A 19,009-nucleotide genomic window follows, 5' to 3' on the forward strand; every position below is an offset into this window, starting at 1 on the left:
AGGGAGCGCCATAAAGAAAATCAAAACGCTATGGCCAAAAATGCGTCTGCCTGGTGCTTTGTACAAAATCCAGCAGTGGCTCTCTTTTAAAGAAATCAACAGTGAAGAGCTCTTTATTCATTCCTTTACAACAGAAAACAGAAATTCTGGCGAGGGTTTTGGAAGCTGCCATTGTAGTATTCCGCGCCAGGAAGGACATGCCACCCATGCCGCCCTGCCATGCGCTGCAAGGCTTCTGAGCAGAGCGGAGAAGGGGGGCATTTCCCTAAACGGCTTCACCTAAATGGGAATACCTTTGCAATAAAACTTTCTGGACAGTTCAGGCTACAAGACCAGCCCCTAAAACAATTGCTTTTAAAAAAGAAGAACTTTACATGACGCAGATGATTGGAAAGATAATGGATACTATCAAGATATCGTTCCAAAAAGGAAGGCTGTCTCTTTTTGGTCTCTAAAAATTAAAGCAACCAGCTCTCTGGGATGAAACTGTGCAGCAGGTTTGTATTTTTTTCCCCCGGGATCCTTTCTTGAAGTCCTTTTTCTTTCATTTTTTGGCACAATTGAGTGTCCTGGTGTTGAAGAAGAATCAACCTGGAGTTAGTCTTCGCTCTGGGAGGTTGGCACTTCGACGGGGCGTCGTGCGTTGATAGAAAGGTGAAAGACTTGCCATCCATCCCATTGATATTGCCTTTGGGCGGCAGGGATCCGGGCATCATCTCTTTGGGCGCCACTTACCCTCTGTGCTTGTCATAGTCGCTCACCATCTTCTTGATGTGGAAAAGCTTGTTCCTCAAGGATTTGGTCTCCATTTTCTTGGTTTGGTAGTCAGGAGTCTGCGGCGTTGGCGAAAGAGAAGGAAAAAGACATCAGGAAAAGAGATCATTCATTGGAGTCCTTTAGCTTTGCAGGGAGGAAAAGATCCCAAGAAAGTTCACCCCTTCCCCAACTCAAATCCTCAGAAAGGATGAAACCCTGGAGAAAACACTGACCTAGAAGAGTCCCAATGTCTTGACAAAAACCAGCTCCTTTTATTGGGAACCATGAGGACTAGCACTTTATTGGGAACCATGAGGACTAACACAGGTACGGTCCCTCCTTTGCACACAGAGGGGCCCTAGCTTTGGAACCCAGGCATGTGCCACTAATGCTGGGACGGATTCCTATAATCTACCCATCTGTTGTAGGATACTCACTCGCTTCAAATCCTTCAGACGGTTGTATTCCTCGGCTACCCCCTGCAAGAGAAAAACACCAGAGTTAGAAGAGGACTAAGACCACGAGAAAGGAAGAGAGAAGCGCTATGATCAAGGGCAGTCTGTCACTGAGTAGGGCCAGCATCAGCATCAGACCCTCCAGCTGTCCCTATCTGGCTCCATCCAGCCTCTGCTGTCCCACTTTTTTGGCTGTCCCAATTTCTCCCTTTTCCTCTCACTTCCCCCCCTTTTTGTCCTCCTCTTACTTCACTTACTGCAAACTGAGTTCATAGTGCAAAAATAGAGTTTTCACTCAATTAATTCAACAAGAGGAGAAAAGGGAAGGGAGGGCTTTTGTCTCGCTGCCTTTTGTCTTTCTTTGGAAATGTGGTCAGGACCCAAGAGAAGGACCTCTCCTGATGATCTCAAAGGCTCATACGAGGAGATACAGTCTGCCAAAAAGCCTAGACCTGATCCATATAGGGCCTGGAAGGTCATTGCCAACACAATCTCCCCTTCCCCAAATCAGGTGGCGAACCTGGTACTGCAGGCTGTCTTCAGCCAAGAGGTCCAGCTGTTTGCTGAGTTGGTTGATCTGGTCGTTGACACTGTCCATTTCGGCACAGAGCTGCTTGTAACGCTTAAGGTCGGTGTCAAACTCCTGTTTATACGTCTGACGGACGCCATCGGATGTGATGGGAGGGTACAAGCTACGGAGGAGAACGGGGGGGGGGGGGGAACCAGGTGAGAACTTGGTAGGGATGGGGAGCATCTTTGGAAACGCTGCACACTCACAGGAAGGAAGAACCAGTACTCTTAGGACATGCTTAGCCATGAAACCCACTTGAAACCCACATTTTCCTTCTGGAATGAATGACAGAAATCCCAAACCTTTGGGATGGAGGAGAGACATTTGAAAAATTCCATCCAGCACCCCCAGAAAAATATTCTTAGAAGATATTACTAATTACTTCAAAAAGTAGCATGGATCCTATTTCTAACATTGCTTTTGACAAGTGACTTCATAGTTCCACTTGTTATCAAAAAAGCAGGGAGACGCAGAGGTAACTGCGTTCTCAACCCAATTGCGACTTCCAACTATAAGAGACTGGTCAAGTGGTAGTGCGACGCTCATACATTTCAATTCCTGTTCAAGATGGCGGCACTTCCCCCGCGAAGGAGACGTACCTGCTCCAGTCGTCCTGGTTGCGCTCGTCGCTGGACTCCACGGCGGTGGTGTAGTCCGTCTCGTACTGGGATTCGTCCAGCTCTGGGTTCCTCCGGCGTCGCCTCCCGCGGCGGATGGGCGGCTTGCTGGCGCTTTCCCGGCTGGGCTTCTCTTCCAAAGTGCTGGTGCTAAAGGTCCGGTCGGGCTTGCCATCTGTGGGTGTCTGGAACGGTGGGCTGGAAATGCCCCAAAAAAGGCCGTGGGGGTTACAATGTGTCCCGGGATGTCAGAGAGGTCTGAACCCTATTAGCAGACCCCTCTTTAACTTTACCATTTTGGCAGGCAGTTCTGATTAAATGTCCCAAGTTCTCTTTCCTTCTCCCACTTTCCCTCTTTATTGCCCTCTGACTTCAACTGCAGCAAACTGAATTCAAAGAGCAAAAGTCCAGGGCGAGGGGAGAAAAACCCCAAGAAAAACATCATCTATCCAGACTTTCGCCTCTCTACCTGCTACTTAAGTGATGGGCAAAAGTCACAGCCCCTTCCTTACCCACCTGCTTGGCTTTTCTGGGGCATAGTAGCCATTTTCAGGGGGCCGGTAGTCATAAGAGCTGGCCAAGGCGTTGGCGGGGCTTGTGGGCTTTTCTGAGTAGGCCAAGGTGGCTGTTTCGTCATGGCTGCTCACTCCACCGTTCACGTTCTTCACCTAGGAAAGGAGCAAGCGTGGTTCCAAAGTGAGCACAGGAAACAGTCTCACCCCACCTTCTCCATGGCTTCCCTTCCAATATTCAAAGATAGCCATCAAGGCAAGCTAAACATGCCCAGGTCCCCCAGTCGTTCCTTGGTTTTGAGAGCTTTGACCATCTTGGTCCACCTTCTCTGGACACCGTCCAGCTTGTCCACATCCTTCTTGGATGATGCAGGCCAGAACTGTTGCTTTAGGCTGGGACTTCAATGAGCTGTTTGAGGACCAGGGAAGGGGATGTTGTCTGTTCTGCCCACTTTTGTCCTTCCCTTCCTGGTCCCTTGGAGGAAGGCGCACTGCCTTTGCACCAGGAGCATCAAAGAGCATCGGATCTCCAGACAAAGGAAGCCTGTGCTCAGAAATTTACCAGGAATTGTGGTTTGCATTTAACTCATGGAAACTGGTGCATTTTGGAACACCAGGAGAATCCTAAACTTGGATCAGACCAACAGTTGTGGCCCCTAGAAATAATTTTTATTACTTTTCTTTCATGTAATACATTTCCATCACTCATGGCAATGTTTGAATTTTCTGCCATTAAGGTAACTTGGTTCCTTGTCTTTACTTTTTGCATTTCCTTGTGGTTGTTTTATTAACGTATACAATGCAACCTCATATCCATGGGACCAGTATCCTCAGTTTTGCTTACCCATGTCCAGAAAAAATGCTCTCTCTAGGCATTTTCTAGTCCAGCGCAATTCTATGGTATGCTTCCAATGAACCTTAACCATAGAGTCACAGTGGAGGACTTAGAAATGCCTAGAGAGGTGCTTTCTATGGGAATCTCTAGGTCCTCCAGCACAACTTGAGCCTCCACTGGAAGTCATTTGTTTCAATAAAGTGTGCTATTATCCGTGGTTTTGCATTTCCACCATAAGACCGGGAAGTATCCCCTATAGATACGGGGGGCATAGTGTACCCCGCTTTCCCCCAAATAATGGGACTCAAGGTGGCTTAGAATTATTAAGAACAATACAGTTTAAAAACTAGACAAAAACATCAATAAAAAGTATAAATATAAAAGTGATTTTTTAAAAATGAACAATTCATAACGTTAAAGCCATTAAAAGACTATGTAGAAACCAATAAAACTGAGCAGCACATCATTAAAAGCTCATCTGAGTCCAGCTTCTAAAAGCCACTGTCTGTTAGGCTTGAACAATGTTAGATGTTTGGACTACACCTCCCAGAACCCCAGGGCCAGCATTTAGGGGTGAAATATAGCATATAGGGAGTATTCAGAAACTTCTAGTTCCAAAAACAAAAGGCGGCAGCTTTCCAAAGCTGTGTGAGAGGGAATGTATCTGCTGTCCCTCCATCCTTGAGCCCAGCAGTTCTTGTCCTTTGACCGTCCCGACCCACAGTCAGAACATTTGCCTCCTTGCTTATCTGCTGTTTTCAAAACATGGCACAGAATGTAATGAGGCTCTTATCTTGTTGAGGGAAGGAGGATTATGGCAACCTTGAACCCGGGTGAGGCTGGAGGGCACATGCTTTACCTGGGCATCTAAGACGAAAATACAAATGAACCAGTCTCCCAACACAAAGGCAAAATTTTTGCAACAAGAGACGATTCGTTTTGGGGTGCGTGCGTCTGTGATAATTTTTGGGGGGAAACTCTGGAGGAAAAGAGGAAGACAGGTGGATGGACCCCATCAAGGAAGTTTGGGAAGGTCTTCTTTCCTTTCCATCCTGCTTAGTTGCGTGCAAGTATTTTTTTGCACTTTTAATAGTTATATTATTATTAGTAGTAATAGTAGTAGTACTAGTAGTATTCCACCCTTCTCCCAGGACTGGGACTGGGACTGGGACTCGGGGCATCTTACAACATTAAAAACAATACAATTAAAAACATACAAAAATAGTACATTAAAACCAAATTAAATTAGTACAATAATTAAAACAGATTCCATGCTAAAATATCAAAAAACTTTAAAAATATTATTATATTTGTATTTATTACACACACACACACACACACACACACACACACACATACACATGCATACAGTGGGCTTTCTGCATATGCTCACACCCCATTAGAAATAATGGGATGCATGTTTGCTGCGCAGTGTAGCGCATGCACCACAGGCATGTGCACCATTTGCCAATTGCCACGTGGCTTCAGCATAAGCTTGAATCCGCGTATGGGGCGCCCGCGTATGGCGCAAGTGTACTGTATTTATTATTATATGTATTTATTTATTTAGTTTGCAGCAATTGAAATAAGCTGAAGACAAAAGGGGACCAGTTTGGAAAGTGGGATGGCAGAGAATTAACTTTGTCTATGCAGATGATATTCAGATAATCATCCACAGCAAGACCAGAGTTCCAATTCCCCAGCCTTTAAATCCAACATTCGGGTTAATGGGTTCCTCCCTTGAGGGTAATAAATTTGCTTTCTTGAGTCTGCTCTCTTTGCACAGGATGCAAGAAATGTCCTCTTGGATAGAATCAAAGTCCGTTTTGCTGTGCGAGGAGGATATTGGCAATGGGTTTCATTGGGATCTAGGTTCGAATTCTTGAGTAATTCACTCCTTGTGAAGGAATTTTGACAGGTGTGCATTAAAAAACAACCTTTTTGGGGATACACCGATGTCTTCCCAGGGCAACTTGTGCCTCTCATGCCCGGAACAATGTGCCGGATCTTTTGGGGATAGTTTTTGTGGTTAATCATTGACGCAACCGAAACTGACACATATCATAAGCAAACAGGCGATATAGAAATCTTTTCTCTTACATACACCACACACACACACATCAGTCCTAATTTTATATATTTATTTTTCCCTCTGCTCTCGCTGATAAAGCCAGCCGTGTCCATGAGTCATTCAGAAGGACATACAATGGAAGTCAGAGAGACACCCCACTTTTTTCAGCCCTGGGTTCCCCATTTGTTTTGCCAGGTGCCCTTCCAAATCTATGATTCTACCCCAAAAGGTAGAGACTGAAGCCTTTTGACTGGAGCTAGAGGGTCATTTCTCAGGGATGTTTTAGCCATGGATTTTCCCAATGGCGGAAAGGGCGTTAGACCAGATGACCCCTGGGATTCCCATCCAACTCTACCAAGGACCAGGTTCTCCCAACTAACCATGGTTAACTCACCCATTCCTCCACGTTGGGGCCCTCCTGAAACGCCGGTGGTCTGTCCCAGTAAATGTTGGGTTCCCCATATCTCCAAATTTTCTGGCGGGTTTTGTGAGCGAAGAAGCAAATGATGCAGAGAAGGATGACCAGGAGGAAACCACAAACAATAGCAATGGCCTGGAAGGAGGAAAGGAGAAAAAGAAGGTGGCAAGGTTTATTTTGATTTTCATCCTGAAAAGCCACCAGGCAGCTCTTCCCAAACTTTGCTCCTCCAGGTGGTTTGGACATCACATCCCAGAATTCCTGGCCAAGATGACTGGGGCTTCTGGGAACTGAAGTCCAAAGCACCTGGAGAATCTAAGTTGGAGAAGCAGCACAAGGAATTCAAAGTGGTGTACCTTTTATATACCAATTAGTTAAACCTTTTGGTCCCCCCAACGATGACCGGATGCTGTAAGCAGCTGGGTCTCAAGGGAAGTTACTTTTCTCTTGTTTATGGAGACAACATTTTATTATCTGTCTTTAATTGACATTTTATGACCTGTCAGTCAAGGGCCAGAAGAAACATCTGGACCACAAATGAATCCAGAGAGCAACACAAGGCAGGTCTTTGGGGCGCCTCTTATCAGCCTTATAGGCCAAATTCTAGGTGTGCGCCACTTTTCCTGCTGACTAACCAGCTCCAATTGTTTTCTGCCCAACCCTAAAATGGTTCCCGTCTCCAGATAAGTTCCCTTTTTCTTGCTTCTGAACAACAACAAAAAAAACCCTTCCTTCATGTTTGCTTTAAAACAGTACGTGAGTTTTTCCTGACGTCAACAAACTTGGCCCACGATCGCAGCAATTGGGGTTGCCACCTTCTGAGTCTCCCACGTTGTCATGGATCATCTCCAGGCAAGAGGCAAGGGACGAGTTGTAAAGTAACTCCAAAAAGTAACTACAACATTCCTCATTCTGCTCATGGAGTAACTCTGGGTGCGTCAGTGGTCTGCAAACTTTGGTCCTCCAGGTGTTTTGGCCTTCATCTCCCAGACTTTCTGACTGTTGGCCAAGCTGACTGGGTTTCTGGGAGATGAAGTCCAAGACAGCAAGAAGATTAAAGTTTGGGAAATCACTGGTCTAGAATGCAAAATTACAGCCCCCTCCTCTGAAGGATAGCACATACTCAGTTGAGATGATGGCAATGATTACAAATGGTGGTGAAGACAGGTTTGTATTCTTGCGCCCAGAAAATTAGGATGTCCTACCCACTGGGGAGAGCACTTCATAGGCAGCAGAGGAGGAACCACTGAAAAGCCCCTGTCCCTTTCAATACCATCTGCTCCAAGCTTTTGTCAGAGGACCAGAGTAGCCAGTGTACCTGTTACTGGAGGAAGGAGTGGTGAATCCACTTTGGGCTTCCTGTCCAATCCTCCTACAGCCATGCAGGTTGTATGGCAGCCATTCCTAACAGGGAGCTGTACCAGCACTGAATGTCTTGCACAGACTAGCATCCCAATGGCAGCCCGGAAGAACTAGAAGAAGACTAGCCATAAACCTGAGCATGAAGCCACTGTCCCAACAGCGATGAATCTACCAGTCAAAAGACAATGGAGGAGACCCTTGGCAGCTCTTACCTCCTGCGGGTCGACGATGCAATAGTGGTAGAGGTACTGGTTGAAGTAGGCCCCGGTGGTGTAGATCTGGTTGCACATGGCCAGCATAGGGTTGGTGTTGTAGTAGTAGCTGCCCGACATCTGGGCCCGGGGGTTGACTCCCATGACATAGACGATGGAGGCGATGAGCATGATGAAGGCCAGGATGGCGCACAGGATGAGGACCACCAGGTAGAACCGGCGGGAGCGCGATCCGCTCGACTTGGTCAGGCTAGTGATGGCAAGGGCCAGGAGGGCGATAAAACACAGCACTGACATGGCGATCATGAACCCATTGGCTGAGCGAGGGTTCATCATGCCCCCGTAGTAGCCTCCGAGGCCACCGCCATAATAACCACTCCCGTAATAACTGTTCCCATAATATCCGCTCCCGTAATAATTGCCCATGTTTCCTCCGTACATCCCACTGTAGCCGTAGCCGTATTCCCAGGCCAAGGTGGAGGCCACACAGGCAAAGATGGCCACGCAGAGGAAGATCCCAATGCCCTCCAAGATCCGTACGATGCCCGGAGGAGAGTTCCATTTGTAGAAATGCTGGGGCACGTCTTCCACATAGTAGGAACCAGGGGCAGGAGAGTGGATGCCGTACCCATAGTCATCTTCGGGGGGGCCGTAACCGGCGGGTGCCCCCTCGTATGGCTTCTTGCTGTTATACATGCTTCAGAGAAGCAGGCGCTCCACACCGTGAATGGACGGATTCATAGACGGAGCGGACGCCACCCACTGTGGGTGCAGATGGCTAGGGATAAAACAAAGATACACGTTAAGGTTCAGGGGATGGGGCTAAGTCCCAGGAGCAACTGTAGAGCATATGGGGGTCCAGGGATTCCCATCTCGCATGACCCATTTTCCCAGTCAGGCCACACCATCCTGTTTCAATGCACTGGGAATGACTGGGTGCCATTTTGTTATTGTTATCATGGCTTCTTTTGGGCAGGGTAGCCAGCATGGTATAACGGTTTGAGCATTGGACTACAACTCTGGAGGCCAGGGTTTGAATACTTGCTTAGCTATGGAAACCCACTGAGTGACTCTGGGCAAGTCACACTCTCTCAACCTCAAAGGATAGCAATGGCAAACCTCCTCCAAATAAATCTGGCCAAGAAGACTGTGATAGCAGCAACAGCAAATATTCAGGAGAAATGCATCACTACCCTTGCAGTTAGTTTTGGAGTGAGTTTGGCAAATGGTTTTAAGAAAAAACTGTTTTAATAATGGGTCTGGGAATTTAATGGCTTCAGGAGCTACATGGGCCTTTAGCACATTCTTTGCCCACCCCTGTGCCAAGTTATGGTGCACGGATATCTCTATTAGACCTTGTTTTTTTGAATAAGTATTTTATTTATCTGATTGCATTTATTAAAATATTTACATGCCATGAGGCCACAGTATTCCAATTGTATTTTATCTTTTCCCATTTAATGTATACCCTGCCTTTCTCTCTGCAGGGGAGCCAAGGTGGCGTGTGACGTTTCAAAAGCACAATGCAGTTTTGAAAAGAAAGTTCTGCGTTAAAACACAATTAAACTCATCTATTTTAAAAACGCAAGTGAAAAACAGCCTTAAAAGATGTTTACAGACATAATAATATAAAAACACTACTGTACACACACACACACACACCCATTAAAAGCTTTACAGAAACTTCTTTTAGAGCTAACAACGCCCAACCCATCTGCACCCCAAAGTCTGTGAACCCGGTCTCGCCACTGTCTCTGAAGCTTGCACTCCACTGAGGTTTGTGGCAACCGGCTCCAAAGAGGTGGCCCATTGCTCTACCTGCTGCCCAGGCCCTCCTTACCCACAGCGCTGTCCGGTTGCCCACTGGCCCTTCCCACAGAGGTCAAGCGTCCAGCCGGTCCACAATCCCTCTCCTCCGGCTAAGAGCTGGACACATCTGCGGCTGTGCAAGACTTCAAGGCTGTTCCTTGAAAACACAAAACAAAGCTTCCAGGAGTGGAAGCCAGCCTGGCATCTCGCCTTTCACCTGATAAATAAATAATTCAGGATGGGGATTTTATTTTTTTTAAAAAACACCCTGCTTTCTCCTCCGCAGCTGCCAAGGAACTGCCTTTGAACTTGACACACAAAGCTTCCTCCCCTCGCCCTGCTGTTGTTGCACACAACATAGGGTCTCTTTGTTCCTGTCCTCCTGTAACACAAACACACACACACACAGAGCTCAAGGCCTGGTCCTCACTCTCCAGGTTCCATGCACAATCTCCCAATGAGAGTTGCGGTTGCTGTCGTGTGCCTTCAAAGTTGTTTCCAACTTATGGTGTCCCTAAGGCAGACCTGTCCTGGGGTTTTCTTGGCAAGTGTCTTCAGAGGGGGTTTGCTATTGCCATCCTCTGAGGCTGAGAAAGTGTAACCTGGCCAAAGCGACCCTTTGGGTTTCCATGGCTGAGCAAGGGCTCAAACTCTGGCCTCGTGGAGGGTCAGATTTCTTCCAAAGAGCCCTTCCTTTGAGGCTGAGAAAGTGTGATTTGCCCAAAGTCGCCCAGCGAGTTTCCAAAGCAGGGTGAGGATTTGAAGCTTGGTCTCCTGGAGTCCAGTGCTCAAACCAGCACAATGCCCCCATTATCTTTGCTGGGTTTCTTCGGAGGAGGTTGGCCTTTGCCTTCCTGTGAGGCTGAGAGAGTGTGACTTGCCCAATATTGTCCAAGCAGCTTCCATGGCAGCGTGGGGATTTGCACCCTGCTCTCCAGGCACACTAGGCCAATGCCCAAAACCCCACCGGCTCCCTTGTGATAACCACACAGTCACGGCCATTATCACAAGGGCTCCCCACCCACTGAGGGTGGAAGTGAAGATAAAAGTCTATTTTTCTTTTCACTGGCCTGGGTGGTTCCTGCCTTATCCTTTCGGCCAAGGCCTTTCGGGTTTCGAAAAAAGGAAAGGCAACAAATATTTATTTTACAAAGCACTCAGGGTGCCTGAGGCTGGGGAGGAGGAGAAGGGAGGGGATGTTTCAGAAACAATGGGTACGTTTCTCACCACCATCACCACCTCCACCACCGAGGCCTCCTCCTGCCAAGTCCCTTCACTGCCTCCCAGCCTCTCGTCTGCCAAATTCCTTCCAAAGGCACACATTCCTCCATGCAGAGGGTGGGAGTCCTGCTTTTCATGTCTTACATTTTGCAAAAAAAAAAAGGTCAACCTGCTGCTTTGAGGGCTCAGGGCACAACTTTGGCCCCCAGGTTTATCCGCCTGAGGTTTGCAATTCAACATCCGCATCCCCTCCAAGATATCCCTCCAGTCCCTTCCAAGATGTGGATGGAAAACAGGACACGTGTGGCCAAGGAACATCAGAGTCCAGCCAAGGTGCAAAAAGTTATCAGTGATGAAGAAGAGATATGTTAGGAAAGGTTACCGTAGTTTTCTTTTGCCCGACACAACTGGGAAGTCATGCGGCTCTGCCTCCTCTTTTCTTCTCCCCCTTTGTTGAGTTAATGGCTCACAAACTATACTGTGTCAACCTCAGTGTCTGTTTCTTTTAAGCTAAACAGTCTCAAACGGTGCAATCGTTCCTCACAGAAGGGTGGTTCCATCCTCTTGGTCATTTTTGGTGACGCTTTTCAGCATTTCTCTCCAAATATCCCCTTTTTGGGATTTGACAACGGAGTCCAATACTCCATGTCTGGTCACAGTGAAATTTGCCTTTTTGGAGTGAGCTTTGTTGGAGGAGCCAAACGTGTCCCACCAAAGATCACCTGCTGCAATAAATGTTTCAAAGGTACCATATGAGGACCTTTGGCCCTGGGTCTCTTTTGTGCACCTTGGCCAAGGAAACCTCTGGAAAGTTCCCCCATATATATATATACCACAAAACCACCTTCACCACCATCCAGATAATTTGGTTTTTTCTTACCTTGACTTGTCCTTGCTTTGGCCTTCCACCCGAAGGGGTTGTCGATCCCCTTCCCACGCAATTCTCCGTTATTTTAAAGGTTGCAATGAGGAGTCATAGCAGGAACCTGTTTTCCTCTCCAGTTTTGGAGCTGTCGATGGATTACACTGTTCGGATCCAAAGGCTTTGGCTCAAGTGGATTTCCCCTCCCTCTCTCCGAAATATACACACCTTTGCGATCTTTGTTTTTCCCCTGCACACCTTTCCCTGTTCCCTTTAAAACGGCCGTTGGAGGATTAATGATTGCTAGCCAAACCTAATCATTAAATCTGGGCATGTGAACACAAAACACACACACACACACAGAGGCCTTCTTCCGCCTCCCTTCCGCTGGAGCCAACTTTCTAGATTGCAGGAGGTTGGTACGGAAAAGCACACTCACAAAGGCCTGGCAAGCAAAAAGGGGATTTAAATCTCTCCCTCTTTTTTCACTACCAGACTCTTTCCCCCTGAATGCCAATTCCATTCCGCAAAAGCAGCCACCTTTTGCTTAAACCCTCGGCGGCCTGACCTCTGCCGTCCCATTCCGCTTTCTTAACCCGGCGGACAAAATCCGAACAGACATTTTGGGAAACCAACCCATTTTTGTTGTTGTTGCTGTTTCCAGAAAAATGCCCTACGGCTTGATGCCAATCGTTTGAGCCGAAAGCACCAGCTGAGATGTACCAAGCCACCACTCCAAACTTAAAAAAATTAAAAACTAGGAGAACTACAAACTAGATCCTAAGCTTTTAATCCCCAAACCTTTGGCTCCTGAGAGGCCTACACAACCACAACAGAGAGAGGGGCAGTGGAGTTGCGTCAAATGGAGGATTAACATGGAGCCACCTGTGGCAATGGCGCAATACTTAGCAGAGTTGCCAGATCTCTGGCCCCGAGTCTCCAGTTTCCATGGGTCACCTACATGCAAATCCACCACCTTTGCTGGGCTCAGCAAGCGGAAAGGGTCAGGTGCAAACCTACACCTCGTCTAGGAAAACACTAGTTTGCTACTGTTTCCAAGGATTAATAGATTTGTTGATACAACTTGCAACTCTGTAGTGGGGTCTATGCATTTGCACTTTCCTCTTCTCTTTCCCAGATGCTGTAGTGCCAGGACTCACCCTCCACTCTGCTTTACATCCACCTTCTGACTAGAAGCAATAAAGTTAGACTAAATTTTCCATGTCCTAAAGTTAGGGGTTAATGGTTGGGAGGAAACAAGAATAATAATGTTTATAACACTCTTTCCTCCAAAGGGCAGGAATGAGGATGAGAGTCAGTGTGAAGTACTGGTTACAATGCAACCTCCCTCCACATACACTATGACAGTCCCAATATGGCAGGGAGAATCCCAATTAATCCTCCACCATCTCACTTTTCAGCTGCTTTTAAAATGTCCGGGTTTCCCTCTCTTCCTCCCGCTTTCTCCCTTTCTCATCAGCTGACTTCCATTGCTGCAAACTGAGATCAAAATGCAAAAGTAGTCTGCACCTGATTAATCTTGCCCTTCTAAAGAGGTTCAGGCAAAAGCAAACTACACCAGCCTTTCTTAGCTTGGTTTTACTTATGAGGGTTTAATTTTTCCTTGTTTCTGATATCTTCAATGTCTTTGGGCCTAGTTCCTCTTCTTATGAGGTGCCTTCAGGTCAACAGCTTATTATGGCAACCCTCTCCCAGGGTTTTCTTGGCAAGACTTCTTCAAAGGAGGTTTGCTCTTGCCTTCCTCTGAGGCTGAGAGAGTGTGGTTTGCTCAAAGTCACTGTGCATGAGATTCACACCCTGGTCTTTGACAGTCCTAATCCAAAACTTAAACCACTAGACCATGCTGTCGCCTACTTTCATGGCGACCCTCTGAGATTTCTTCAAGGCTGAGAGATTGGGACTCGCCCAAGATCAGTCATGGTTGAATGGGGATTCGAACTCCAGTCTCTCAGAGTCCTGGGCCAATAATTAATATCTGAACCATGCTAACTTTTTGAGTCCTTTCCCCCAAATCTCAGGCTCTGGGAAGGATGCCCAGGTTGGATGTTGCCAGATTCGCTCAGCCCTCCATCGCCTTGTGACTCCAGGCCTGGAATGTGAGACGATGCCGTGGAAGTTGCCAAGTGTTTGAAGCCCACCCTGGGGAACATCTTGGCATCTCTTCGTGGGCACCACCTGCTCAACAAACCCTTTGCCAAGGAGAACATGTCTTTGGGTTTCCAAATTACAACTTTCTGAAGTCCTGAAAACATCGGATACCAGTCAGCCTTTGCTCTGGAACTTTCTCGACTCCCTGATACCCCCCCTTCCCAGGAAAGATCACATATATATAATCATGTGTATGGAGTCATCATCAATGTTTAAATATACAATTTATAAGAAAAACTTTAACTAAAACAAGCAGTATTTTAAATGCGGGGAGAGGTGGCCTTTCCTGGGAGACCTGTGCCATTCCTTACAGCCAATGGCGGTGATGTTGGTGGAATGCCAACCAGTTTTTTGTTTGAAGCCACATCCTTTTCTATGTCTAATGCACCCGTCACATGCTGGATCTGTGTTAAGGGCTTAAATCAGAAGTAGATGGACCCCCCCTCGCTGGTCTCTCGGTCGTAGGCTTGAATCTGGGCCTTGAGGTGAGCCAGCTTCCTTGCGAGGTAGGCACAGCGCTCCTGTTTTTCCAGGAAAGCCGGATCCTGGGACCCAGAGACAGAGGGGGAAAGTGGTTTTATAAAAAGAGGAGAAGAATAAATGAAGAAGAGGAAGAAGGGGAAGAGAAGAAGGAGGAAGAGAGGAAGATGAGGAGGGGAAGGAGGAGGAGGAAAGGAAGCAGAGGAGGAGGAAAACAACAACAAGAAGAGCAATCCCTCACCTTCTTCTTGCTCCTGTATTCTCTCCAGACAGCCGAGACCCGGCCTTGATCCTGCAGAGAGAAGAGCCGTTATATGGAGAAACCTTGAAGTACCCACATTTGCAAAGAACCACAATCTCAAGCCTCCTGTTGTGGACAACCGTTCCCACATACAGTATGAGCCGTTCCAGCCTGCAAGAGGCCCTTCTCTCTGCTCCATCGCAGACGGGAGACAAGGCCTTCTCGGTGGTTGCCCCAGACTCTGGGGCTGCATCCACACTGGAGAAATAACCCAGTTTGGCACTGCTTTAAGTCTTTTCTGGCTCAAGGCTATGCAACTCTGGGAGTTAGGAGTATGTTGTGGGGTCCAGAGCGGAGCTCTGCTCCGCTCTGGGCCCACAACAAACTCCAACTCCCAGAATTCCATAGCCTTTAGCCAAGGTAATTAAAGTGGTGCCAAACCAGGTTATTTCCCTAGTGTGGATGCAGCCCAGAACTCCCTTCCTAGGGAGACGAGAATGGCCTCCTCCTCAAGAATCCTCCTGTTGGCTGGCAAAATGTCTTTATGCTACCAGGCTTTTCAGCACTTAAGGTTTAATAAAGGATGGTTTCTAAGGGGTTTATCAGACAAGGGAAATTGGAAGTATAATCCAATGTCAATCCGAACACAATCATGGGGTTTCACGTTATTGCGTGATAGACTACCACATGCAATTTCAGGCAATGGCAAGCTATTTTGGGGCAATGGGAAGTCAGTTCGAACGCAATTCGAATTCACGTAAATTCGCTGAACTAGTTCTGGCCCCACTTTCCTTTCATTCGAAATTAAGAGAAATTCCTCCCGTGTGATAAACTCCTAAGAGGGTGCTCTGTTGTTGTTGTTATTATTATTATTATTATTATTTACTCTGTTGCTCAAGACCATTGTTTGTTCTGCTCCTCAAGATGCTTAAGAAAAACACCAGAGGCACCGATCCTGGTTCAAGAACTACCTCCAAGTCCAGTGAGCGGTGAGGAAGCTTGGACATCATGGCTTGCAGTTCTTTGAATTTCCGTAGCGCAGTTTGGACTTCACCATGAAGCTCCTTGTACTCAGCGTATTGGTCATTGAAGACGGCTTTGTACTTCTCCCGTTCCTCCGCAGTCTTGATGCTGGGATATTTCCTGCCCAGTGACAAAATAGGACAAAGCTGTGGCAGGGGCAAGGAAAGTCATGACCCCAAGCCAAAACTTTACACTTTGCTGGCTTTTAAAACAACTGCCCAAAGTGCTGAACCCATGGAGGTGGTAGGTTCAAAGCAGGGATGCCCAAACTCTGGGCCTCCAGGTGTTCTGGACTTCAGCTCCCAGAATCCCATTGGCCAAGATGGCTGAGGCGTCTGGGAGTCCAAAACACCTGGAGGCCAAGGGTTCAGGCATCATTGGTTTAAAGGATAGACTCCATTAAAGTTTGCACTAAAACTCTGAGAAAATTCACCATTAATATGGAAAAGACTAGCTGCAAATGCCCTCAATCCATAACAACTGAAACAGAAGTCAGTCTTGAAACAATGGCTAAGAAGAATCCAAATCAATATCATGGCTGGACACAACCTCCTTCTCTTACAAATGTGTTGGAATGTTTTAGTAAAGTGTTACAGACTTACAGAAGATAATCGGGGACAATGTGGGGTTTGGGGGTGTGACCTGTTGGGATGGCACAGCTCAGTGTCTCCGGGGCCTCCACCTTTTCGGAGAATTCGACATGCCGAGTTACTTTCCCTGCTGGAGGAGAGTCATGGCAGGATTCGGAGAGATGTGTCTCAGGTGCAACTTGCACGAGGATTGGCTTTTGCTGTGGAAAAAGAGGGCAAGAAGGGTAAAATGGGATATCTTTGCATCTTTCAGAAAAGGGAAAGATGGGTATATTTGCATCCAGAGGAAAAGGATCTCACTCATTATGGAGGTGGAAGTAATATTAATTTCTACTTGTTCCATTGGCAGAAGAATGGGTGTGCTACACATGGGGGGTTATTCTCTCTCACATAATTGGCGTATCCTGTTGGCAATGATGGACGTGGAATTGCATGTACAGCAAAGTGAAGACACCTCACACTATTGTCCCAAAATGTGTGTCCACTTTCTCCCACACATAAGCACACCTACCAATAGCTCCTCATTGTAGGGTCTTGCCACAACCATCTCAGTCCTCCTTGCAGCTTCATGCTTCCACATCTTGAGGCAGACAAGAGACCCAGCCAGGTAGAGCAAAGTGGTAAGGAAGAGGAAGGCAATGGCGGCTATCTGTCCCCCCTCAACCCGGCACAACGCCACAATGAGAGGGTTGTAGGCATAGAAGGAGTAGCACAGTCCGCCCCGACTGACATCGTTGACGTAGGCGATGGAGGCGGCCATGTAAAGCAAGAACATGAGGAGGTTGAGGCCAAATTCAGCCAAAGGCCACCAGTGGGAGTGGAGGAGGATGGTCCTGTAGTACATGGTCACACCAAGGCCGAGCAAGATGACAGTCATGAGCCACGCCAAGCTGGCCACCACCAGCACGAAGGGGGTCATAGGGCCATAGTAATTGTACCCGTACCCCGTGAGCCCGTTGTAAGGCATAAAGGAGTCTCTGTAGACAGCAGACCACTGGTAGTCCTTCTGGATGTAAGCCGCCGTACAGGCAAAGACCATTCCACCCAGTATTAGTTCCAGTCCACCCATGAGCCTCAGGAGGCCTGGCCATGACTTCATGTAGGAATACTTCCGGTCGTAGGCCTCCAGTTTTTCCTCGTAGCTTGGCGGAGCAGTCGATAAACCCCCTTGGCTTGTAGGGGACAGGCCTGTCTTGCCAGACTTTGGAGGGGTGACCGAGGGTGGGAGGGGTTCCTTGACATCTTCCTCGTCCTTATCACTGTTGCCCAAACTCTCCTCTCGGCCAAAGATGGTCCTCTGATGGCACTCCAAAGATGAAGAAGCTGGCGGGGAGCGTGAGATGACTTCTGGGGAGAAGGTTAAAAAAGAATTCTCCCTCCAGGGCTGCTGCTTCCATCTCTGGAAGAACGTTTTCCAAGAAGGGGGTATGAAACGCCTAATGGGCTTTAGGTATGGTACCTCTGGGTCTGGAGATATATTAGCAAAGGCCGACTCCAAGCCATGAGAGGAACTGGCCATGGTGGAACATCAACAACCAGGGGAGGTCTCTGAATTTTTTGTCCAGGCTTCCATTGAAAGTTGCAAGCTTGAGGCGCTCAGAATCTCTGCAACACAAGAAGGACCGTCTTCTGAGCACTTTGCTCAAAATGGCTGCTGGAGCAAATCTTAACTACTTCCCCATCATCCTTCATGTGCCTTTCTTCCCAGGCAGATTGGCTGAGCTTATTGCTTTCACTGCAGCAATTTAGAGGGAAATCAAAACATCTGGGTTAAAATCTGGACTGAATAACAAGGCTAGATTTTAAGTTAGCCTCTTTCACCCACCGACAAAATCTCAAATATATCCTATTTTCTTTTTAATATTGCCTTTCTCCCAGTATGAAATCCAATAGACTTTCAAACAAAATGTTGCTACAACTACAGGCAATACAAAAGTTTCAAAAGCGAATTCAAACATTCATTTAAAATGCGTTCAGCACAGATTAACATTTATTTGTGCCCCTTGACAACAATTCTTTCTTTATGTCCTGGGAACCAGCAGACAACAGCTATGGACTGACAGTGGTCCCTAGATCATCACTTTGAGTAGCATTGACTTACAATGGTTGGCCTTCCCTGGCTGTCTCCTTTCCAAGTACTCACCTGCCAGACCCTGTTTCGGTCCCAAAGTCAGAAGAGATCTGGTGCCTTTGGGATTGTAGGCATCTCCTCCACTCAGTGCCTTCACCTCTTTTTTGATTTTCAACCCCAACAGTGCTTCTGAGACGGAGACGGTGGTGGGAAGCAACCCGACGTTCAACCAGGCAAAGGATATGCTGCGTTTCCTCTTGGTCGGGCTCAGCATGGAGCCGTCTCTTGGATATGAAGGAATCAAAAGCAGGCGACTGCAAAATAAATCCCTCTCCAAAATAATACCGCGTCAGGCTCCAGATTTAGTATGTTATCAGCCCCTAGTCGAGTTAAATATTAACTGTAGGTCATGTCCGGAGGCTGGCTGTGAGACCAGCGTTACACAAAGAATAAACTGAGAACTGATAAAAGCTGTGGGTATTTTACAGAAAAATCAACACAACTATGCCCAAGATTGGAATTTCAAAGTACTTTTGTTTTCAGGCAAGCTTGTTCTCAATTTATCTACACTGGGGTTTGGTTCCTAGACCTGCCCTGGACGAAAATCTATGGATGCTCAAGTCCCATTAAATACAACGGTGTCATGAAAAGGAAAGGAAGGTAAGAAATAGAAAGGCAAAAGGCAAAAAGGTTTTAGGGTGCTTCAGAGCAACACAGGTCTATGGGACAAGGGC

The 19,009-nt window shown here is 47.2% G+C and overlaps 2 protein-coding genes across 4 annotated transcripts; both read right to left on the reverse strand.

The window, feature by feature from the left end:
* Positions 1-94: 94 nt before the first annotated feature.
* On the reverse strand, positions 95-9,788 carry LOC149308276 (occludin-like). Its single transcript, XM_089535438.1, has 8 exons — positions 9,650-9,788; positions 7,810-8,587; positions 6,212-6,370; positions 2,916-3,067; positions 2,382-2,597; positions 1,732-1,903; positions 1,194-1,235; positions 95-833 (listed from the first exon to the last, which is right to left on the reverse strand). The coding sequence occupies exons 2-8, from the start codon at positions 8,503-8,505 to the stop codon at positions 732-734; spliced, it is 1,539 nt and encodes a 512-aa protein (XP_089391564.1). The 5' UTR covers positions 8,506-8,587; positions 9,650-9,788; the 3' UTR covers positions 95-731.
* LOC149308277 (MARVEL domain-containing protein 2-like) lies at positions 8,533-17,723 on the reverse strand. Of its 3 annotated transcripts, XR_016282139.1 has the most exons (6): positions 16,716-17,723; positions 16,217-16,404; positions 15,563-15,734; positions 14,592-14,642; positions 11,720-11,849; positions 8,533-8,587 (listed from the first exon to the last, which is right to left on the reverse strand). XR_016282139.1 is itself a non-coding variant. In XM_089535437.1 (5 exons), exons 1-5 carry the CDS (start codon positions 17,721-17,723, stop codon positions 11,793-11,795), a joined length of 1,476 nt encoding a protein of 491 aa, XP_089391563.1. In that variant the 3' UTR covers positions 11,660-11,792. The 3 variants fall into 3 exon arrangements, 2 of the variants coding, with proteins under 2 accessions (XP_089391563.1, XP_089391562.1); XM_089535437.1 differs by lacking the exon at positions 8,533-8,587 and having other exon boundaries at positions 11,660-11,849; XM_089535436.1 differs by lacking the exons at positions 8,533-8,587; positions 11,720-11,849 and adding an exon at positions 13,348-14,415.
* Between the last annotated feature and the right edge of the window lie 1,286 nt (positions 17,724-19,009).

This window comes from Sceloporus occidentalis, unplaced genomic scaffold, assembly GCF_023333645.1.
Source record: "Sceloporus occidentalis isolate IW3139 unplaced genomic scaffold, rSceOcc1.0.p SCAF_8, whole genome shotgun sequence".
In the NCBI taxonomy this organism is placed as follows: domain Eukaryota; kingdom Metazoa; phylum Chordata; class Lepidosauria; order Squamata; family Phrynosomatidae; genus Sceloporus; species Sceloporus occidentalis.

Excerpts from the sequence above, each read along its gene's own strand:
- LOC149308276 (XM_089535438.1), bottom strand. The coding sequence starts at position 8,505 with ATGTATAACAGCAAGAAGCCATACGAGGGGGCACCCGCCGGTTACGGC. Across the intron at positions 1,904-2,381 it reads AACCAGGACGACTGGAGCAG|CTTGTACCCTCCCATCACAT; the intron begins GTACGTCTCCTT and ends TCTCCTCCGTAG. Across the intron at positions 1,236-1,731 it reads AAGACAGCCTGCAGTACCAG|GGGGTAGCCGAGGAATACAA; the intron begins GTTCGCCACCTG and ends TTTCTCTTGCAG.
- LOC149308277 (XM_089535436.1), bottom strand. The coding sequence starts at position 17,723 with ATGGCCAGTTCCTCTCATGGCTTGGAGTCGGCCTTTGCTAATATATCT. Across the intron at positions 16,405-16,715 it reads CCTACAATGAGGAGCTATTG|CAAAAGCCAATCCTCGTGCA; the intron begins GTAGGTGTGCTT and ends CTTTTTCCACAG. Across the intron at positions 14,416-14,591 it reads AATACAGGAGCAAGAAGAAG|GATCCGGCTTTCCTGGAAAA; the intron begins GTGAGGGATTGC and ends TCTGGGTCCCAG.